Genomic DNA, 24,114 nt, shown 5'->3' with positions numbered 1-24,114 from the left:
TGCTTTCTGGTTTAGAAAACTGTGTTCTATCGGAGTCACACAGCTAGTAATCGCTCAAAACACATGCAGTGTAATTCACTTCATGTTGAAAATTCTCGGATCGCCTCAGTTTTACTTCAGACAGTGAAGGAACTACACAATTCCGAGATGATTCTTCATTACAACCAAACATTTCCATTCTGGAATCAAAGTGTGCCACATATGCAAACTAGGTAATATAATTAGCTAAGAAACAGGAAGTTCCAAGAAATTCTGAAATAGGCTGAGAGTTGCGCACTTCGGAACACTGAAGCGCGGGCAGAAATAAAGGCTGTGGTGATTGCCCTAAGGAAGTTCACTTGGAAGCTGTGTCTGTATGGTCACAACTCTCTGGGCAGCCACGACCCCGTGCAAGAAGTACCAGTCTGTTGCTCCTGCATTTTCCCAGGGACTGAGAATCCAAAGTCAGGCGGTTGTGCTAGAGCAAACCAGGGCAGGAAGTAGCGGGTCTCAGGGTCAGCAGTTCCTGGGGGCATTTACCCCCCATTTCCCTCTGGCTCTCTTTTGCTCTCACCCTCACCAGATGCTTTCTCTCTCTTGCAGTCCCTCTGATATCGTTAGGAGTCATTTTAGGGGCTCCAAAGAGCTCCGGTACCCAGAGCACTCAGTCTCAGTGCAGAAAAGAGTTCAGCAAGAGGCAAAGTGACAGATAAGAAGTGATTTCTTAGAATAGGTTAGTTGTGAGCTTTATAAGCAGACAAGTGAGAAATGCAGTACCCTGGAACTTACTGGGCTACAGTTTCATAATCAAAGGAGAAGCGGGGAGGGGGAGAAGAGCTTCTTTGTTTTTCTCGAATAGATGTCATGCTTCCATCAGCAGTTCCTCCTCAAGGTTGAGCAGGCGAGTATTCTTGTCTCTGCATGGTCAAGCTAGGTCCACAAATTATTGTTTTTGTGTGTGTACAGAACGTGTCCTATGGGTCACTAACTTCCTGAGCTCACTGGACAGGATGTGGGGTGACTAACACCTAAGTTTAAGTAACTGTAAGTGGTGAATACTCAAGTCATTCTGATTCCAAAAGCTGTGTTTCTCTACTGTACTATGCTTTATAATTTGCCATGCTCCACTTTCCCCGGACCACCGCTTATCGACATTTACACCCCGCTTGCCACCGAACCACCTCCTAATAGTGCAGTAAAGGAGGTGCATGAAAGTGTAAGCTGTGAGGCTCCTCTGTTACCTAGTAACTCTGGTCGGACAGGGAAGGCAAAGGTTTGTCTCAAAGCCTTCCATCTTACTTTCTACAGTCAAGTCGACCAATAGTTTCCTGCTCTGTGCCCCGAAGAGCTGGAATACAACCACAGAGTGCCTCCTTACACAGTCAACTCAGCAGCATGCCCCACGAGACACATCGGCGTGTGAGGTGAAAGCCTGCCCTTGTGTTCTTGCCTTCAAAACCCAGTTACTCACACAAAATGTAAACTTCCTTTTCCTGTTTAACTGCAGTGGCTCCTCTCCTCAATATTCCATCTTCCCATCCTCTTTCCTCTTAAAGATTCCAGTTGACTTATATATATATATATATATATATATATATATATATATATATGTTTTTTTTTTGGCCAGGTGGGCTTGTTGAGAAAAAATCATTCTTTACTTTCTTATGAAGTTTCTGTATTTTCATAAAAAAAGTATAATTTCCCCAGTATGTGGTGCTACGCTTTCCCTCATTTACACATGTAGGAATTTGTTTTTGTGTTTTAGCCTTTGGGAAATGATGAATTTGTTTAGTGGATCAGTAATGATCCCACTCAAAAATGATCATTAGAATTCCTCTTTATTCGATTACTATATGTCACCAAATCTACTATTTATCACCAGCTGCATCCATTAATTCAGACTTACTGACCCTTGACTAAGAGACCATTATAACTTTTCATTTTAAATCTTTCTAAGAACAAATATTAATAGAAAGTAGTGAGTCTTAAAAATATCTTATTTTAAATCTCAGTCTATACAAACCTTTTTATTTTTTGGCTTTACTTGTCATTTTTATTACCTTAAGACTATTTTCCAATAGAGTCACAATCTAAATAAGAGCCCACTATTTTGTTAGGAAACTGGGGGGACTGTTACCAGCTTCTCAGGGATCACTGCAGTATAAGCATCATCTTGGCAGGAAGTAAGAGGCAGTGTTTGTGGATGTGAATGCGTTTTCATGTCTTTGTCCATTTGGTGTAAACTCCTGTGTGTGACCCATCTGGGAATTTGCTCAAGAGGAGTCTTTCTAGAACTCTGAGTGTTCCCATTTCTAAATGGATAAGCTGGTCAGAAAAAGAGCTCCCAGAGTATATTAAGCTTGTGCGTGGTGTAAATACCAAGCTTGTGTTGATAGAAGTCCGGCATCATTGAATCCAAAGTCATCTGGTGAGGCTTCGTTTCAAAGATAACTCAGGACCACAGCCTGGGAGGCTGCCCAGCAGTGCTGGGGCTGAAATTAGAAACACAGAGAAGAGAGAAACTTACTGTGCGACAGTCTGCCGTGTTCACGATCTAAGCGTGCCTGACTCTTCTCCTTTTCTCCTGGGACCTGCAGTTTACCGCGGCTTCTGGGCAGTCCTGATGCTTCTGGGGGTGGTCGCCGTGGTGACTGCAAGCTTTCTGATCATCTGCGCAGCACCCTTCACCAGCCACCTTCTCTACAAAGCCGGGGGAGGCGCCTACATTGCCGCAGGTACGTCCAGCGTGAAGGCTGTGATTTCTAGCCGTGGAATACGTCTTTGTATTCTCCAGTTCTGGTTTCACAGGTGAGACTTCTAGGAGTTAGTAATATGCTAATATGCACATACAATATTTCCTGAGTGCTGCCTGGACGGCACACACTTTTCCAGGGACTTTGTGTTTTCCATTTGCTCATTGTATCCAGGTTCTGTGAATGAAGACAATAGGCAGGGAAGCTCTGCTGTAAGAGTCTTTTAATCTCCCTTGTCCTGTTAAAGTTCCACCTGTAAAATGGGAGTCACAACACATCTGTGTATAACATCTGGATGTATGTGAAGCCTCTTGTGTGTGCCTAAGAAGATAGCCTGTTACGATATTACAAATCCTCATGATTTGTTTATCTCAGCTGAAAATCAATTTTTTCTACAACATCATCATTCCATTTTCATAACTGTGGTTCATATGTGTTATCTAAGCACCTTCTCTATAAAACCTGCATTTAAAATAAAATAGTTATTTTAAACTAAAATAGCTTTCCAACTAGTCCTTCTAAGGGAAGTTGCTCAGTCGTGTCCGACTCTTTGCAACCCCATGGACTGTGGCCTACCAGGTTCCTCTGTCCATGGGATTTTCCAGGTAAGAGTACTGGAATGGGTTGCCATTTCCTTCTCCAGAGCATCTTCCTGACACAGGGATCGAACCCAGGTCTCCTGCATTGTAGGCAGACACTTTACCATCTGAGCCACCAGGAAAGTCCACCAGTCCTTCTAAGTCCCACTGAAATGATCATAGTACAAATAGAAAAATAACTCTATACCTCATAATTCTATTAGACCAAATCCCTTATTCAAATCCTAAAAGATGATGCTGTGAAAGTGCTGCACTCAATATGCCAGCAAATTTGGAAAACTCAGCAGTGGCCACAGGACTGGAAAAGGTCAGTTTTCATTCCAATCCCAAAGAAAGGCAATGCCAAAGAATGCTCAAACTACCGCACAATTGCACTCATCTCACATACTGGCAAAGTAATGCTCAAAATTCTCCAAGCCAGGCTTCAACAGTACGTGAACCATGAAATTCCAGATGTTCAAGCTGGATTTAGAAAAGGTAGAAGAATCAGGGGTCAAATTGCCAACATCCACTGAATCATAGAAAAAACAAGAGAATTCCAGGAAAAAATCTACTTCTGCTTTATTGATTACGCCAAAGCCTTTGACTGTGTGAATCACAACAAACTGTGGAAAATTCTTTAAGAGATGGGAATACTAGACCACCTGACCTGAGAAATCTATATGCAGAGTTCAGTTCAGTTTAGTCGCTCAGTTGTGTCTGACTCTTTGCGACCCCATGAACTACAGTACGCCAGGCTTCCCTGTCCATCACCAACCACGTCCATCAAGTCGGTGATGCCATCCAACCATCTCATCCTCTGTCGTCGCCTTCTCCTGCCCCCAATCCCTCCCAGCATCAGAGTCTTTTCCAATGAGTCAACTCTTTGCATGAGGTGGCCAAAGTATTGGAGTTTCAGCTTTAGTATCATTCCTTCCAAAGAACACCCAGGACTGATCTTCTTTAGAATGGACCGGTTGGATCTCCTTGCAGTCCAAGGGACTCTCAAGAGTCTTCTCCAACACCACAGTTCAAAAGCATTCATTCTTCGGCGCTCAGCTTTCTTCATAGTCCAACTCTCACATCCATACATGACTACTGGAAAAACCATAGCCTTGACTAGATGGACCTTTGTTGGCAAAGTAATGTATTTGCTTTGAATATGCTATCTAGGTTGGTCATAACTTTCCTTCCAAGGAGTATGCAGAGTACATCATGTGAAATGCAGGGGTGGATGAAGCACAAGCTGGAATCAAGATTGCTGGGAGAAATATCAATAACCTCAGATATGCAGATGACACTACCCTTATGGCAGAAAGTGAAGAGGAACTAAAGAGCCTCTTGATGAAAGTGAAAGAGGAAAGTGAAAAAGTTGGCTTAAAACTCAACGTTCAAAAAACTAAGATCATGGTATCTGGTCCCATCACTTCATAGGGATGCAAATAGATGGGGAAACAATGGAAACAGTGAGAGACCTTATTTTCTTGGCTCCAAAATCACTGCAGATGGTGACTGCAGCCATGAAATTAAAAGATGCTTGCTCCTTGGAAGAAAAGCTATGACCAACCTAGACAGCATATTAAAAAGCAGAGACATTTCTTTGCTGACAAAGGTCTGTCTAGTCAAAGCTACGGAGAAGGCAATGGCACCCCACTCCAGTACTCTTGCCTGGAAAATCCCATGGATGGAGGAGCCTGGTAGGCTGCAGTCCACGTGGTCGCGAAGAGTTGGACACAACTAAGTGACTTCACTTTCACTTTTCACTTTCATGCACTGGAGAAGGAAATGGCAACCCACTCCAGTGTTCTTGCCTGGAGAATCCCAGGGACAGGGGAGCCTGGTGGGCTGCCATTTATGGGGTTGCACAGAGTTGGACATGACTGAAATGACTTAGCTTAGCTTAGCTTAGTCAAAGCTATGGTTTTTCCAGTAGTCATGTATGGATGTGAAAGTTGGAATATAAAGAAAGTTGAGTGCTGAAGAGTTGATGCTTTTGAACTGGAGAAGACTCTCGAGAGTCCCTTGGATTGCAAGAAGATCCAACCAGTTTCCTAAAGGAAATCAGTCCTGAATATTCATTGGAAGGACAAATGCTGAAGCTGAAACTCCAATACTTTGGCCATCTGATGGGAAGAACTGACTCACTGGAAAAGACTCTGATGCTGGGAAAGATTGAAGGCAGGAAGAGAAGGGGACAACAGAGGATGAGGTGGTTGGATGGCATCACTGATTCAATAGACATGAGTTTTGAGTAGTGTCAGGGAGTTGGTGATGGACAGGGAAGCCTGGCATGCTGAAGTCCATGGTGTCGCAAAGAGTCGGACATGACTGAGTGTCTGAACTAAACTGGAATCCCTTATATGCCTTAAAACGGAGATCTTCTTCATCAAATATATTTTCTCACCCAAATCACACTCTACTGTCATTTCATTCAAAGGTCTAGTTATGGTGTATATTTTCCCATGATCTTCCCAGAAATAATCTCCTTCTACTAAAATGTGTAAACCTTTCTTTCTTCTTCTTTGCTTTTCCATCTTTTTAAACCTTTCTTCATAAAGGGAATATGTACTAGCATATTCCCTAGGGAATATGTCCAGTACTTACATTATGGGCAACATGATTGTTTTAAACTCAGAGATACTGTGATCCTGAGTTTTGTCTTATTAGAGAATTGTGTGTTTGTGTGTTTGATGGTCATTTTTTTTTTCATTTTATAATTTGTTTGAGAAAATTGTGTATCTAAAGAATTAGTTTGGTTGAGGACTCTGAAGAAAGATGAAGCATCTGATTCATATTTGACCAGTAGGTTTTCTCTCTGGCTGCACTGGGTATGGGGCTGAGGTCCTCTTGGCTCAGGACTTTATGGGAAAGGGAGGAGTCAATGTGTTCCAGGAACCCGGTCCTGAAAGCCACTCAACCAGACAGTTATAAGAAAGCTTCAAATCTGACTTTTAATTTCCTTCACAGACCAATTATTTACTGTTTGTGCATGGCCATTTATTTCCTAAGAACATAAGGAGGTATTCCATTGGATGAGATTTTTTAAATTACAATTTTTTTTTATCAGTTTGGACAGTAAAAGTAACGTTCTCAGGAATACCTGAAACTTACTGTCTAGTAGCAATTTCCACCATGAGACACATCTTTTAAAGCAATTATGGGGCTTTAATAAATCATCCATAAGCCTGAGTGTTATTGAGAGACAAACTTTAAAAATCTTTCAGTTGTCTACTATTTGCACCCCCAGATATTTTAATAGGCAATGAATACTGTCAGAGTTGGAAATGGAAATTCACAGACTATTCTATAGGGACATTAGGAAAATGTGCTCTGATCACTAGGTTTTGGGGGCAGCCAGGATTTTCCTGTACTGTATTTAACATGGAACCATGCATGTAGTCATTTACTGAGTTAAACTAGATCGAATTTATCTAGCTTTCTGTGGTTAGAGATCACGTTTTCAAAACGAAGAGTTCTCATCCCAGGGGGCAAGTATTCCAAAACCTCTCCTTTTCAGGGCTTGCTGGTCACTCCAGACCTCCCTGTCTCCCCATGCCAACTCTCCATGCTGGGCCTGGCAGTCGGGAACAGGTGTGGCCCGGGCCCGCAGTTGCCGGAGCTACTTTATACTCACCACAAACAAGACACTCTCTCTTTATTTGGACAGACGGACTGGAGAGGGCGGAACCACATTCCGACTGGCCTTGCTGGTGTGTGCACGCAGGCGGACTCTGGTATCAGCACGCAGGCCGCTTGGGCACATCCCACGCACGGCCGTGGCGTGCTGACGTCACAGCTGTCCGTGTGAGCAGGGGCGGGGTCCGCGGCCTTCCTCGCGCCCTGTCAGCGGCTCAGGCAGAGTCTGAAGGCCCTGTGTCATCACTTCCCGCTCTGGGCCAGATGCCTCCTCCGGCCGGGCCATGTGTTCCCCACGGAAGTTCAGTTCCGGACCAAGTGCGAGGTGATCGTCAGGACGTGACAGCCCCCGAGTCTGTTTAAGTGAGTCTCTGCCACACCACTCCAAGGCCTGAAGAGTTGCTGAGCTTTCTTCCAATGTGAACTCCGTGGGGCAGCTATGGAGGGCTGACTCACGGCTTCTCCACACCCTGTGATACCAGATATGATAGGAAAGATGTCAGAAGGTGTGGCATTAAAAAGCATTTGAATTATGTGGAGAAAATCATTGTGTGGCTGAGTGTTCCTAACGCCGGCCAAAGCGACATCAATGCAGGAATTGCTGTGCATGAGTAAGATCTCTGAGTGTACAGGAAATAATGAGGACAGGGTTTGGGATGTTCTGGGACACTGACATTGGGTGATAATCCATCACAGCTAAAAATAGTATTTTATCAGCTTATCAGGGTATAAAGAAGGCTGAGTGCCAAAGAATTGATTGTTTTTAATTGTGGAGAGTCCCTTGGACCTCAAGGAGATCAAACCAGTCAATCCTAAAGGAGATCAATCCTAAATATTCATTAGAAGGACTGATGCTGAAGCTGAAGTTCCAATACCTTGGCCACCTGATGCGAAGAGCCACCTATTTAGATAAGACCCCAATTCTGGGAAAGATTGAGGGAAGGAGGAGAAGAGGGCAGCAGAGGAAGAAATGGCTGGATGGCGTCATCAACTCAATGGACATGAGTTTGAGCAAACTCCAGGAGACGGTGAAGGACAGGGAAGCCTGTTGTGTTGCAGTCCATGGGGTCACAAAGAGTCGGACACAACTCAGCGCCTGAACAACAGGGTAGAGAGATTTCTCTTCCATAACTGAAATCACCTTTTCCTGAATGACAACCTAGGATTATGTTTTTTTCTGCTGGATGTAGAGCTCCACAGAGTCTCACCTGTGTCGAGAGAGCTGGGAAACTTCTGAATCTTGGCTAAATGCCTTGTTAGCATCTCATGTTGGTGAGACTGCACGCTCGTCTTGTAAGTCAGAGGAACATCGAAGCCCACACTCCAGGCCCAGGGTATGCTAGCCAAAGGAAAGGACACCTTGGCAGTGCAATGAGTCCTTTGGAGGGTGATGGCGGCCAAGTTGTGGCCTGACTCCTGCCCCGTTCAGTGACCGCAGGGCACATCCTTTCCTTGTCCAGACAGCTGTTTCACATGCTGCCCTGGCTCACCAGGGACGTGAGTGGAGTGAGTGGGGTGAGCTGTACAAACCCTCTGCCACCTGTGGCAGACACCCTAAGCATGTCCTTCCAGTCTGGAGGACAGTGCTTTCTAAGAGGGTAGGGATGGGAGCCCCTTAAAACGGGTCAGGGGGGTAAGTGGATATGAAGGGAACATGACATTCTTCTTCAAGAGGGTAAAACTGACTCAGAAGCACGTCGGATTTGTGGTGTGTTTTCTTATTTCCCTTAAAAGATCAGTGGAATTTGTAGTGGTTCATGGTGAACCACACTCATTTCTAGAGAAAACCCAGATGTGATGGATGCATACTGCAGAAGACATTTTTTTACTCTAATGCCAGAAAAAGTAGCTCCTAGAATCCCAGGGATGTATGTTGGATATTCACTCTCCTTTGGCTGCGACCAAACACGTGGCTCATAGGAGGCTCAGGGATCATGCCCGGCTCCTCCCATCTTCCTCCAGATAAAGCCAAATAGTCAGAGCGGAGGAGAGTGTGGAGAACACAGACCAAGAGCAGGAGGGATCAGGGAAGAACTGCTGATGGCCTGGAGGCAGGCGTTCTCCACTTACAGGCACACACACCTCTCTGAGTGCCCCTGCCCTCTCCAGTCCCTGTAGCGAGACCCAGACTATAAATAGCTGCTGACCCGGGAGCTGAGGGGACCTCCCCGTGAGGGAAACTGGCCTGGAGGGCCTGCAAGGGCTTGCCCATGGCTTTGCTAAAGCTTCTATCTTCTTAGCAGGCAAGAAGTGGGCTTTCAGAGGAAATCAAAAGCATAACTTCTCAGTATGGAACCAAATATACACCAAAGTACAGGACTTGAGCATTTTATTCAGGGCTCTGGTCTGTTGGAGGTGGGCGGTGGAGGGAAATAGTGATGAATAATAACTAGGCATTGCTGATCTGTCAGGCGGATGTACTGTTGAAGGAGAATTAGTGTCTCGGATTTTCCGGAAATGCAGAATGGCTGCTCAGCTTTTCCTTGTGCTCAGTCCAGAGTCTCAGGTGTACAGTTCACCTTCTAATTAGGAACAGAGGAACCAGTGACTCTTATGTTTCTAAAAGTACCCGTTTTTGTACACTTGCTTTGCAGCTTCAGTTGTCACATTTGGGGATTTGTCTAGGAAAATCATCGTGTTGGATTCTGATACTGTTCTCATGGGGAATTTTAATGTCCTCAATCTGACTTTTTTTTTTAATATAAATATCAAGTACCAGAGTAAGTCAACCTTGGCTGGTATTAAATAGGGAAGAGCTTAGAAGAGTTGTTATTTACAAAAGTACTTTAAAGTCAGAATACTTTTCTTTCTCAGAAGCATCTTGGAAAGTTTCCTTTTTCTCCACATTGCTTCTCAGCTGAGATTTGTGGCACAGACTGTTAGAATCAGACTTGCCCTGTCTTGGTTTTGAATGGGAGTCAACGTGGTAGACACAGGCACACGTCGAAGAGATGATGGGTTTGCTTCCAGACCCTTCTCTGCTGTAATCCATTAGTGTGCAATACCGTTATGTCTAAAACACGGTTGAAATAGCGTGAGGACGGCCATGATGTGACGCAGAAACACAAAGCGAGCCAAAGGTATGTGGAAAAACGGCGCTGACAGACTCGCTCGGTGCGGGTTGCCACAGACCTTCACTTCACTACAAAATGCAGTACCTGAGACGCACAGTCAAGTGAAAGGCAGTAAAACAAGGTCTGCCTGTACGTGACACTAAAGCGAAGGGACAAGTCCCCGGAGGAGGAATTCAAAAAGGACACATCACAGTCAGTTTAACCTCTGAGCCAGATGATGGCTGCAGAGGGGAGGCGGGTGTGAGGGGGAGAGAGGAGTCACCCCCGCCCCCACCACCCCAACCTTGGCGGGTTGCACCATCCTTGCTGGGGACCATCTGGACTGTGGTCAGCTCCTGCCCAGGTGAATCGAGGATGTGATAAGCCTGCTCAGTAATAGCTTTGGTGGAACATTTTTGAAAAAAAGCTTCAATTTGAAACTTGGAGAAGTAAATGCTCCCCACCCCCTTTTAAAAGATGTATCTGAGCTGAGACCTAGAGTAACAAGCCTGCAAATGAATGCACTGAATAATTAACCTCCAGCCTGAGGAGTCTTAAACATGTCAGGTGACAAGACTTTTTGGCCTACAAATAGGATCTCTGGTTTGGAGTGAATTCTGCCAAGGTGGATGGGCAGAGTGTGTTTCCATCTGCCTCGTTTTCCTCTTCCAAAGTACGTGCATCATTAACGTCTACTGTTTACTCGGTACTGTGAGGGGTTTAATTTGTTTGCGAATATTCTGTTTGATTCCACACCCTTTCCCCAAACTGTCATTTGCTGGAAAATAACTAGCAATGAGTAGGCAAGGCATATTGCTTTCTTCACTAGATTATGTTATGTTTTCTGAGGCCTTTTTCCCTTCACACATGCTTTCTTATGTAGAAGAGAAGCACATGAGGTATAGATGTGTCTGAATAATCAGATCAACAGGGGTTGGATTTTCCTAGGAAGAATCTCTGCTTCCTATGACCAAGGGGCTGCTGTGGAGGGGAGGGAGGCTTGCTTGACTGGACAGTGGAAACAGAAAACGTCCTTAACACGACTAAGCTCTGGTCTGGATTCTCCTGATGCGCTTTCTGAAATATCCCCTAGACAGGGGCTGTGAGGTGACGGGCGCCACCTGGTGGAGGATTCCAGCAAGGCCCGGGCAAACACGTGAAACCACCTTTTCCCTCTCTGCTTCCATGAAGTCTCCGAAAGGAGAATCTATGGCAAGCTGCTTCTCGTGCCTCTTGGCCCGTCCTGAAATAGTCCTGTCACATGAGAAGCTCTGACCCTTCAGAAGGTTTCGGAGGATGATATTTCTAGCCACAGCAAGAGCGTACGCCAAAGCTCAGTGTTGGCTATGTGCTCGTCCTGTCTGGGGCATCTTGCTCCTGGAGTGCTTTCCTCTGTTCATTTCTCTTATTGCTCTCTTCGGTGGGCACCTTGCGTCATCTGTATTTTACTAGTGATGAATCGGAGACACAGAGACGTTAGAACCATGCTCAGTGTTACTCAGCTACTAAAGTTTAAACTTTCTAAACAGTGAACCTGAACCAGGGTAGACAGATTGCAGCCCTGTGCTCTTCAACCACCATATACTTTCTGAAACTCAGTTACCATCAGCAGACCCTTCCTTGGCCTTAAATGAAACTGCTTCTCAGATCAAACCCCTCACTACTTATGAGTAGATATGGATATACATGCACAATCATTCTCTATCAATCATTGTTTCACAAGAAAGTACAGAGTATTGACACTTCCCTGGTGGTCTAGTGGTTAAGACTCTGTGCTTCCAATGCAGGAGATGAGGGTTCAATCCCTAGTTAGGGAGCTAAGGTTCTGCATGCCATGGGGAATGGCCAAAAAAAAAAAAAAAAAAAAAAGAGTACAGAGTATTGAATATAAAGGATGTTTAGTGTCGGAAGTTATCATGCCAATCTAAAAAAGTAGTAAGTATTTGAAAAATCTGATAGATAACACCCAATACATAGGATTCATTGACTAAAGACATTAGACCAGAAAATGACCTTTGTACAAAAAAAATGCTCTTCTCACCACACGGCCAATAAGAAACCCACCTTGTTCTTGATATGCCATAATTATTTGTCCGTTTATTTGTTTTATTATGATCACAAAGCTTCATGGGCTTTGGGACCATATTTTGATTATGCCTCCAGTAAGCTATTTTAACCTAACAGAAGCAGAGGATATCAAGAAGAGGTGGCAAGAATACACAGAAGAACTGTACAAAAAAGATCATGTCCCAGATAATCACGATGGTGTGATCACTAACCTAGAGCCAGACATCCTGGAATGTGAAGTCAAGTGGGCCTTAGAAAGCATCACTACAAACAAAGCTAGTGGAGGTGATGGAATTCCAGTTGAGCTATTTCAAATCCTCAAAGATGATGCTGTGAAAGTGCTGCACTCAATATGCCAGCAAATTTGGAAAACTCAGCAGTGGCCACAGGACTGGAAAAGGTCAGTTTTCATTCCAGTCCCAAAGAAAGGCAATGCCAAAGAATGCTCAAACTACCGCACAATTGTACTCATCTCACACGCTAGTAAAGTAATGCTCAAAATTCTCCAAGCCAGGCTTCAGCAATACATGAACCGTGAACTTCCTGATGTTCAAGCTGGTTTTAGAAAAGGCAGAGGAACCAGAGATCAAATTGCCGACATCCATTGGATCACGGGAAAAGCAAGAGAGTTCCAGAAAAACATCTATTTCTACTTTATTGACTATGCCAAAGCCTTTGACTATGTGGATCACAATAAACTGTGGGAAATTCTGAGAGATGGGAATACCAGACCACTTGACCTGCCTCTTGAGAAATCTGTGTACAGGTCAGGAAGCAACAGTTAGAACTGAACATGGAACAACAGACTGGTTCCAAATAGGAAAAGGAGTACATCAAGGCTGTATATTGTCACCCTGCTTATTTAACTTCTATGCAGAGTACATCATGAGAAACGCTGGGCTGGAAGAAACACAAGCTGGAATCAAGATTGCTGGGAGAAATACCAATAACATCAGATATGCAGATGACACCACCCTTATGGCAGAAAGTGAAGAGGAACTAAAAAGCCTCTTGATGAAGGTCAAAGTGAGGAGTGAAAAAGTTGGCTTAAAGCTCAACATTCAGAAAACAAAGATCATAGCATCCAGTCCCATCACTTCATGGGAAATAGATGGGGAAACAGTGGAAACAGTGTCAGACTTTATTTTTCTGGGCTCCAAAATCACTGCAGATGGTGACTGCAGCCATTAAATTAAAAGACGCTTACTCCTTGGAAGGAAAGTTATGTCTAACCTAGATAGCATATTCAAAAGCAGAGACATTACTTTGCCAACAAAGATCCGTCTAGTCAAGGCTATGGTTTTTCCTGTGCTCATGTATGGATGTGAGAATTGGACTGTGAAGAAGGCTGAGCGCTGAAGAATTGACGCTCTTGAACTGTGGTGTTGGAGAAGACTCTTGAGAGTCCCTTGGACTGCAAGGAGATCCAACCAGTCCATTCTGAAGGAGATCAGCCCTGGGATTTCTTTGGAAGGAATGATGCTAAAGCTGAAACTCTAGTACTTTGGCCACCTCATGCGAAGAGTTGACTCATTGGAAAAGACTCTGATGCTGGGAAGGATTGGGGGCAGGAGGAGAAGGGGACGACAGAGGATGAGATGGCTGGATGGCATCACTGACTCAATGGACGTGAGTCTGAGTGAACTCCGGGAGATGGTGATGGACAGGGAGGCCTGGCGTGCTGCGATTCATGGAGTTGCAAAGAGTCGGACACGACTGAGTGACTGAACTGAACTGAAGCTATTTTATGAATTTTTGTTAGACTTCAAAAAATAGAAATTATAAAATTCAATTGGAGATAAGTTATGCTTTCAAAATGTATGACCTAATTTAAATATAACTTCATTTAAAACAATTATTACCTGAATATTGGCAATACTTTCTATGCCTGCTAAAATGACTGTGGCAAGTGGGTTTGAAATATAATACACTTGTCTCTCAAGACAGCTATTGCTTATGTTTTTATGAATTTCTTTTTGTAGTTAAGATTTTTCCGTAGTGTTAGTGCTTCACGTGGTGTGTGGACCAAATCAATAATTGTTGTTGTTCAATCCCTAAATCGTGTCTGACTCTTTGTGACCCTATGGACTGCAGCACGCCAGGCTTCCCTGTCTTTTCACTATGTCCCAGAATTTACTAAAACTCATGTCCACTGAGTAGGTGATGCCATCCAACTATCTCATTCTCTGTTGCCCTCTTCTCCTGCTGCCCCCAGTCGTTTCCAGCATCAGGGTCTTTCCCAAGTGTTGGCTCTTTGCATCAGGTGGCCAGAGTATTGGAGCTTCAGCTTCTGCAGCAGTCCTTCCAATGAGTATTCTGGGTTGATTTCCTTTAGGATTGACTGGTTTGATCTCCTTTCCGTCCAAGGGACTCTCAAGAATCTTCTCGAGCACCAGTTTGAAAGCATCAATTCTTCGTTGCTCAGCCTTCTTTATGGTCCACCTCTCACATCCATACATTATTGATCCATACATCAATAATATTGCTGATATCCCATCAATAGGAGATGCATCTCTCTGGGTGTGAACACACGTCCTCTCCTCCCACCCCACCCCCACCACATTCACTTCCCAGCACAGGTAGCCACACGTTTCCACCACACTTTTTTTTTTCTTTTTTCATACATTTTGTTTCTTGTTTTGATATATTTTCAAACTTACAGAGAAATGGTAAGCCCCTTCACCCAGAGACTGCCTTCATATATTTCTGATTTTCCCAACGTCTATTAAAGAAAGCAAAAGAATCGAGTCCTGGAACAGGCCCTGTGTTTAGATGTGTCATCTGAGTATCCATCAGACCAGAGTAAATCCTTCTTTGACCTTCATGAGCTGGGCTCTTTCGAGGAGTACAGGCCTGTGGTTTTCTGGAACGTTCCTGAGTTGGTCTGCCTGATGCTTCCTCAGTACTGGGTTTCGGTTCTTCCCTCCCGCTGCAGCAGCACAGCCGTTACATTGTGTTCTCACTGAATCTCTTGAAGTGGTAAGTGACACCAGTCTCTCATGTCCCTGGTTTTACCAACTTTGATCCCTTGAGTAAAGTGGGATTTGCCAGGTTTCTTCAGTGTAAAGTTGCTGTTTTTTCTTTACGACTAATACGCGTTTTTGTGGGAAGAGACTCTGAGCCGGTGTAAACATTTATTTCCCATCTAAATTTCATCCACTAGTTTTAGTATCCATTTTTGTTTCTTGCCTGAATTAATTCTGACTTAAATGATCACCTAGCAGTGATTTCTGATTCAGCTCTTCCTTCTGTATTTATGTCAGCATTCTGAATGAAAGGCATTCCCTTCTCCCTACTTATTTATTTACTTGCTTATTTATATCTCTCTGGGCTCTTGGATCCCTCTTTTGTTTGATGGGATGTAATGGGCTTCTATCATTATTTGTTTAATAGTCAAATGTTCTTAGAACTGGCTAGGAGAAGCCCCAAGATGTGTTTTCTGAACGCCCTCACTGCTCTCTGAGCACACCTGTACTTTTTTGGTATAACATGATGTTCCAGATTCGTCTTGTACTTTCTGTCCCAGCCTGGACTCAGCTGTTTGTCAGAGATGCCCCGAACCCTGGGTTTAGAAGCTGAGTTGTGGATGCCCGGTGTGCTCCATGGAACTGGGGTGGTGTTGCTGCCAGACTTTCACAGGGAACAGCCAGGAAGTGTAGCTAGGCACACACACGCACAAAGGTGTGTGCACACATTTGCCTCCGTATCCATTCATTTATCCATCTATCTAAAACCGCAGATTTGCACCAACACATTCAATTCTAAAAAATCACCATAGAGTTCATTCTAGCTTTCCCCCCTTTTCAAATTTGTGACTCCCTTTTCAGGAGTGAAGAACTTGACTCCAGTTCACCTCAATATATGTATGTGGATGATCAGTCCCGCTGTAAGCAATGGTCTCCTGACTCTTCTTTTGGCTACTTACTTCATGCAGCCCCCGTCATAAATTTTTGCTGCCATATTAGCTAATTTGTTGGCCTTTGGTGTAAATACTGATAGTTCCCCCAGGTTTGTTTGTTCATTTTACTTCTGTTTGTCTGCACACACACACACACACACACACACACACACACACGACACGGGCGATGTAGTGGGCTTTGAAGAGTAGGGAAGCACTGTTCTACCCCAGGGGTATAATCATAAGCTGGTCTGTTGTGAAGTAAATGGACTATGTCTCCAACCAGTGAACAAGACTGCATTGATAGAAACCACTATTATTCGTTGCTTTCAGGGTGTAATTGCTCTTTAAAGAACAGCAGTGATTAAATGTAACTGAATTCTTCCTTATTATGGATCGTCTGCATGATGTCCTACAATACTTTTTAATAATTTTATTTATTTATTTATTATTCTTGGCCGTGCTGGGTCTTTACTGCCGCCTAGACTTTTTCTCTAGTTGGCGGCAAGCGGGAGCTACTCTCCAGTAACGTGCAAGACCTTCTCATTGCTAGTGTCCTCTCTGGTTGCAGAGCACGGGCTCTGGAGCACGTGGGCTTCCGTAGTTGCAGCTCCCAGGCTCTAAAGCACAGGCTCAGTAGCTGTGGCGCACGGGCTGCGCTGCTTCACAGCGTGTGGAGACCACCCGGCCCAGGGGTCGAACCCATGTCTCCTGCATTGGCAGACGGGTTCTTTACCACTGAGCCACCTGGAAGGCCCTACAATACTTTAAAAAATATAGTCTAAATTCAGTAATTTACAATTCTTCAAGAAAAGATGTATAAAGCTACTAATTTTTCATGAAGGAAACTTTTTAAAATTAAAATACCTGAAAACAAAAGAGATTCACGTGATGCAAGGAAGATTTTATATATACATATATATATAAACAAATAATAAAAAATGGTTTGCAATGTGTTTGCATAAGGCAAAGGGTATGCAGATGACCAAGCCACACCTTTACCTTAGCAGAGCACACTGTCTGTGTATTTGCTGAAAAAAAAATGCAACGAGGGGCTCAGACTTGCTAGACAACACATGGCCTCACCATATTGTTGTCACAGTCTGGGGCATGGCTCTGCGAGGAGCTTGCTGGCCGGACCCGGCTTCACTGTCTCTTTGTGATCCAGTTGTCGTGCAGTGATTAGACTGCTCTATTCTGTGCTGCAATATTTACATTCACGTGCAGAAGGCAGAGTGAAGGATGGTTCTTATTAGTGAAGCCATTGTGTTGACTCTTCACAACTCTGTAGCTTGTATCATGATCAGGGTGAAGTTTCAGCTCTGATGATGACATACTTTGACATAACGTGTGGGCCCTTCTCAAGATTCTTTATGAAATTGATGACCCAGGAGGGCGAGGACACCTAAATACTTCAGGAACATGGTTAACTCCACAAGAGCGATGGATGGCTAGGCTTGTAACCCACGTTAAATTTTCTCTCCATGTTTCCCAGCCTCTGCTCCTGATCACAGGGTGGTGCTTACCTTCCAGACAGACTAGCAATTAGAATGTGGAGCTTTTATACCCGATAGTTCAGTTCATTCATTCAAAGAGTACAGTAGATCCTTAACAAGTTTGGATTGAACTTTTGGACAAATAACAAGTGACCTCAGGTATATTTTTGTTGTTCTGTTGCTAAGTCATATCTGACTGCAACCCCATGAACTGCAGCATGTCATGATTCCCTGTCCTTCACTATCTCCCAGAGTTTGCTCAAACTCATGTCCTTTGAGTCAGTGATGCCATCCAACCATCTCATCCTTTGCCACCACCTTCTCCTCTTGCCCTTAATCTTTCCCAGCATGAGGGTCTTTTACAATGAGCCAGCTTTTTGCATCAGGTGGGCAAAGGATTAGAGCTTCAGCATCAGCCCTTCCAGTGAATATTCAGAATTGATTTCCTTTAGGATTGACTGGTTTGATCTCCTTGCTGTCCAAGGGACTCTCAAGAGTCTTTTCCAGCACATGGTTCGAAAGCATCAATTCTTAGCACTCAGCCTTGTTTATGGTCCAGCTCTCAATATCCATACATGACTACTGGAAGTATATTTTGCTTTGGGACAAATTCGTGTATGGGGACCTGTCCCTCATTCAGTAGTGAATCAACTTAGCGGCTCTCGAGACTGCAGCTCAGTGCAGCGGTTGTACCTCCTTGCTGTCACGGTAACAGTCACATGGAAAAGCATGTGCCTAGTAGTAGTCTCAGATTTCCGCATTCATACAGCTCTTCTGTCGTGTTATTTGATAAAGTCAAGCGTCCAACACTATGCTACTTCTCTGCCCTTATAATCCCAACGGTATTTTTGAATAGGTGGATTGCAGTTTTATATTGAAATGCTTCATAAATTATATTGAAGGTTTAGTAATTTCCCTCCCTCCTTTCTTTCTTTCTTCCTTTCTTTTATTTAATAAGGCTCTTGATCGCAAATCCACAGAAAGTTTGTTAAAGAGTCACGTATGTTCTTTTATATTAGTTCAGTGCTCCCATCTCTGTTTTTTTTTCTGGTACTTACTTACTTGGCTTCTGTTTTCACTGTCACATTTACAGCACCAGTTAGCTGTAATTATAAATGTTACATTGTTATAACAATAGTCAGAAAGACTTTGAAGTAAAAATCAGCTAGGAAAGCTACCAGCTGAGTTTGCATAAACTTGAAACTGGGGGTTCAGAGTACCTGTTTCATGAGTATGTTGTACATGTTGAAAGAAATAACGTATAACAATGCTCATCACAAACGAGACATACAATAAAGACGAATAAATGTTGGAAAGTAAATTCTGCTAGGCAGGGCTTCCCTGGTGGCTCAGACGGTAAAGAATCTGCCAGCATTTGAGGAGACCTGGGTTCAATCCCTGAAGATCTCCTAGAGAAGGGAATGGCAACTCACTCCAGTTTTTTTGCCTGGAGAATCCCATGGACAGAGGGATTCTTGCCTGGTGGGCTACAGTCCATGGGGTCCCACAGAGTCAGAGACGACTAAGCGGCTTCCACAATAGCACAAGGGATCTTTGACTCTTAGGTTCGCAAGCACCTGATGCGGCCCCTGGCACACGGTGAGCGCTCAGTCAGCACAGGTCAGCCACCGTCCTTGTTCTTCTGCAGCTCCCACCCTCAGTGCCCTGATCACTGAAGATAAGTGATGTGCCTAGGAAGCGTTCAATAGCAGGTCTGACACCAAGCAGGCGATTTAGCTAGAGTTGCATTCTCACAGTTTTATCGTCGGGCGTGTGACTGGTCTGCTAGCACGCTCGGGCAGACATCTTCAGAAAGGCTAAAGGTGTCTTGTTCTGTCCCCTCAGGCGTCCTGTTTGCCCTGGTGGTGATGCTGTACGTCATCTGGGTGCAGGCGGTGGCCGACTTGGAAAGCTACAGACACAGGAAAATGAGAGACTGCTTGGATTTCAGCCCCTCTGTGCTGTACGGCTGGTCGTTCTTCCTGGCCCCGGCGGGAATTTTTTTCTCCCTGCTAGCTGGATTACTGTTTCTGATTGTTGGACGGCACATTCAGATACATCACTAGTCAGACTGCTGCCTCCAGTGTCTCCCTGAATGATTTAAAACAGAGCTTTTTTTTTTTTTTTTTTCATTTTGTCTCCATGATCCCGGCATAGAATGAGTTGATGTAACTTGTTAGTTGCTATTTGAATTAGCCATTGTGATTTTCTCTCATAAGAGAGTCCTAGAATCTCTCCAGGTGCTTCGGTCTTGTCTAAGTGCCCTCAGGAACCTAGTTTGCAGGTAACAGGGGCCTCATCCCTTTCACCATACTTGGAGTTTGCAGGTAGCAAAGGCCTGAACCATCATCAGGGGCAGATCATGATTTGATCTAAGCCTCCTTCACATTCACTTCCGCTACTGTTAAGAATAATTCTTGGGAGAGTAATTATGAACAACAAACAAATGTTGTCAGAGAATTAACTCTGCTTCTTTTCTCTGTATGTCAATACCCACGTACACAGGTACCAGCTCCTGTGAGCAGATTACTCACCACTAAAAAATAGATCAAAGTTGCTCCCTTAGCAGGAGCCACACAAACTCATCAGTCAGAATGGGCCCCCACAAAACCAACCTGTATTTATTCTTCTTTCTTAACCAAAATTAAGTTTGGTTATGTTAAGTTATTCACTTAATTGTGCATGCTTATATAAATCTTAGGCTATATTTAAAAGAAGCAAATCTTTATACCAAATCACAGATAACGCAGATTGGATTTTTCATGAACTGAAAGTGGCTTAATTGTGTATGGAATATGGTTGAAAGTATGTAAAAACCAAGCGCCTGTGCTTTGTACATAATTCTATTTGATATTTTAAAATTCCCAGCTAAAAATTATATTGATAATCTGTCCAGCATGTGAAGATTTACTGATGAAATGTGTTTTTAATATGCACTCACTATAAACGCCCAAAATGCTTCCAGATGAGGGTGATAATAGTCTTGCTTTATTAAAGACTATGAAATGTTAACTTTCCCCAAGATCCTATGGGTTGTAGCTCTTCCCGTCATTTGATGCCCTTCCCTGTTGTCCCTCCCTGACATCAGCTTTACAGCAAGTACATTAGCATTTACGGATCTGCAGTTTGCTTTAACCTCTTGGAGGAAAACCTGAGGGGGTGGGCATGTAGGAATGATTATATTCACTAGAGTAGACATTTTGCATATCAAAGATGTTTGTTTGGCACTAGTTTTGATGGAAATCGCATCCATCTGAGAAGCCTAGGTCTAATTTGCATTTTGGAAGCCCCCTGGCAGAGGACTCGCCTAGTGAAGGCACAGAGGCTCTGTGTGGTGTGCGGACTGACGTGTTCCAGACACAGCACTTTACTCTGCAGCTGCTGCGGACACCAAGGGCTTGAGTCGGAGGCGGCTGGAAGGGTGACCCCTTAGAAGCCGAGCCTGGGGTGGGGCAGAGGCGCTGGTGCCCCGGTGCCTCACCCCCTGGTCCCCAGGTTGTCTCTTCTGTGCACACCTTGTACTTTCCTTTAGACCTGGTTTACTGGGAGGGTGCTCTTGGGGTGGGAAATGAAGGTCTGAGGTGTGTGCGGATCACGGGGCGTTTTAGGGGTTACGTACGGACCGGGCTTTCCTGTTAAAAAAAAAAAGAAAGAAAAGACTTCAGGTCCTTAACTGGTTTCTCAGGAGGTTTTATCACACACGTTTTCCTGGTACTTTCCTTTGTGTTCTTCTGTTTCATTTTTATATCGCTTCATTTATTTCTTTGCTTTTGGCCTGATTATTACAAAAAATAATTATGGGTTCTGTTATGCATGTTGACTGTGATATTAAGTTGTGGCATGCTATTAAGTTTTCCAGACGATGCTAGATGTATTTGATTAACTCATGGCATCTGTAAAAACAATTCCTTTTGGTAGAACTTTGGAATGGAGACTTTTTTTAGTGTATTATACGTCATTCAAATTTCATGTGCAAGCTGTTTTTTTTTTTTTTTTTTTTTTAGTAAAGGTTTGAATATTTGTAGGTTTCAGATGATTAGTCTTACTTTCTAATATTTGTGTGACTACCATATATTTATCTTAGGGTAACTGGCTGAATATCTGATGTACATGAGACTTTTACTCAGATCCACACTTTGGAAGTAATAGTTGTAATGCACTGATCACATTAATTCAAGTATATTGCCTGATCTATTTCAGCAACAATCCATGGAGGAAAGGTGAGTTGTATTTACTATGTCAACGAGTAAAATGCACTTATATATTCTTGTAACAGTCTTATATCTGATTTGGGATAGTATGCTTCATTTTATTCTCTATTTAGTGTATTGATTTATTTCCAAATCTTTCAAAGTTTTGAAAATCTTTTTTTAAGAGAATTGAATTTGCATCTTGAAGTTTCAGTTCAATGAATAAGATAGCTTCTCGGTGACACTTGCAGAAAGAGTGAGGTAAGAGGAAAGTGAGGTGTGATCTTGGACTCTGGTGGAGACTGTTCTCTCCTTCTCCTCTTTGCCCAAGCGGTTTAGTTCAGTCCTGTGACAGGGAACACAGGAAACTGCTGGGAAAACCCTACAAAGATGCTGAATGAAGATGTTTAATTTGGGATTGAAGGTATGCTGTTAGCTAATACTGTTAAGTGTACTGTTACTGGACACTGACTGCTTTTATGATTAATCTATGAAATGTATTGACTGCATTTGAAGATTAAATCCACTTATAAGAGTATATTTATGTGATGGAAGAGGTGTCAGTGCTTGGTAATTATCGATTATCAACATGTGTGTGTGTGTGTTACGTCTGTAAGTTTGTTTTTGTGGGTTTTTTTCCTACTGCTCTCTCTCCACTTGACCTGACTGACTATTGTGTTACGTCTGTAAGTTTGTTTTTGTGGTTTTTTTTTTTTTTCTCCTACTATTCTCTCTCCACTTGACCTGACTGACTGCTAGCATAATCAGCAGACCATCTCAAGGCTGCTGGGAATAGGGGCCGCATCATACGCTTGTAGATACTTAGTTTTTGATCGATTGATCAATACAGCATCATTAGTACAGTTTATGATTTCTAATACTTTTGCCTGTCCACATGATAGCATGACGTTTCTAATTAATGCAGTTGCTTCATAATGTTGCTGTCTTAGTCATAAGATGGTGAACCCTGAAGCCTACCATTTTACCACTTACCCAGCTTCCAGAAAAATATGATTTCCAAGGTCTGTTACTTCCTATTCACAGACACAATAAGACAGAAAGAAAAGACATTAAAATTTGTTTACTTCTCTAAATTGTTTTTCTTTGCAAAAGTTATGCATATTCATTAAACCATTCAGAAAGTATAAATGAGTAGAAAGAAAGAAATTTCATCCATAACTCCACCAGTAGAGTCAAGCAGTACATCAATAGTTCTAGTAGGTCACTTAAAGTTCTCAGTTGCTCAGTCACGTCCAGCTCTTTGTGACCCCATGGACTGTAAACCCACCAGGTTCCTCTGTCCAGGGGATTCTCCAGGTAAGAATATGGGAGTGAGTTGCCATGCCCTCCTCCAGGGCATCTTCCCCACCCAGGGATCGAACCCACCCACCTCTCTTCTGTCTGCTCCATTTGCAGGTGGGTTCTTTACCACGAGGGCCACCTGGGGACGTTAGATAACTTAAAGGGTCATATAGAAAAGTGCTTTGTAAACTTAGATTTTTAGTTAATATGACAGCTTGAACAGTTTTGTTCATTAGATATTTCAGAGATTATCTGCACTCTCAATAGCAGCCAAGCCCATGCATCTCAGACATGGGCCCGCCTGGCCTATGTTAGAGTCTCTGATTCTGGAGATCCTGCTGTTTCTGAGTCACTTTGCTGTTCTTCATGTGGACATACTTTAAAATGGAGAAATAACAAGGAATGTCCACCCTAGGTTATGGGCTTCCCAGGTGGCTCAGTGGTAAAGAATCCGCCTGCCAATGTAGGAGATGCAAGAGGTGAGTTTGATCCCTGGGTCAGGAAGATGCCCTGGAGGAGGAAATGACAACTCACTCCAGTATTCTTGCAGGGAAAATTCCGTGGACAGAGGAGCCTGGTGGGCTACAGTCCATGGGGTTGCAGAGAGTTGGACACAGCTGAGCGACTGAGCACATACTCTAGGTTATTGAGTTAAATAATTGTGGACAATTGCAAATCATATTGATACTTTCTAGACTTCCACTGGATGACAGTCAGACAAGACTAAGAACAGGCTGACTCTGATTCTTGAGCACTTCCTGGGGGCCACTACCCATTCCCACGCCATTTGGTGGTATCACTCCCTTGAGAGCTGAGGGACTGAAATTGAGAAGGTGTGGAAGTCGCCCAAGGCCACACAGTGAGGAAGGATTGGACATGGTTCTCTAGGTGTTTGAACTCCATGCTCTTTCTATGACACCTCTTGGCTGCTCCCTAATAGGGGAAGGGAAATACTTTGGACATATTTGAATGAAAACAGAAAGATTTCTGTGAATGATTAGGGTTGCATGTTGGTTTGTTGCATGAATGAAGAAGCTCGAAGTAAGCTACTTCCAAGTCCTCCACTGACCAGCCCCTCTGCTGCAGGCTTTGGGCTCCAGGCATTAAATGGAGTGGTTCAGAGGTCAAGGATCTCAGGGCATACTCAGTGACATCAGTGACC

General features: G+C 43.6%; 1 protein-coding gene across 3 annotated transcripts in view; it reads left to right on the top strand.

Moving 5' to 3' along the window:
• The window catches only part of TMEM182 (transmembrane protein 182), a 50,123-nt gene extending 27,935 nt beyond the window's left edge, over positions 1 to 22,188 (top strand). The window contains exons 4-5 of one of the 3 annotated variants that reach the window (XM_005899939.3): positions 2,577 to 2,714; positions 19,306 to 22,188. In XM_005899939.3, coding sequence (XP_005900001.1) covers positions 2,577 to 2,714; positions 19,306 to 19,526 — 359 coding nt within the window. In that variant the 3' untranslated portion in view covers positions 19,527 to 22,188. Of the gene's footprint in view, positions 1 to 2,576; positions 2,715 to 6,977; positions 14,629 to 19,305 lie in introns of those variants that run through there. The other 2 variants (XM_070379864.1, XM_070379865.1) reach the window with 2 other exon arrangements.
• Positions 22,189 to 24,114: the final 1,926 nt, after the last annotated feature.

This window comes from Bos mutus, chromosome 11, assembly GCF_027580195.1.
Source record: "Bos mutus isolate GX-2022 chromosome 11, NWIPB_WYAK_1.1, whole genome shotgun sequence".
Classification (NCBI taxonomy): Eukaryota; Metazoa; Chordata; class Mammalia; order Artiodactyla; family Bovidae; genus Bos; species Bos mutus.
This window is presented reverse-complemented; position numbering and strand designations above follow the sequence as displayed.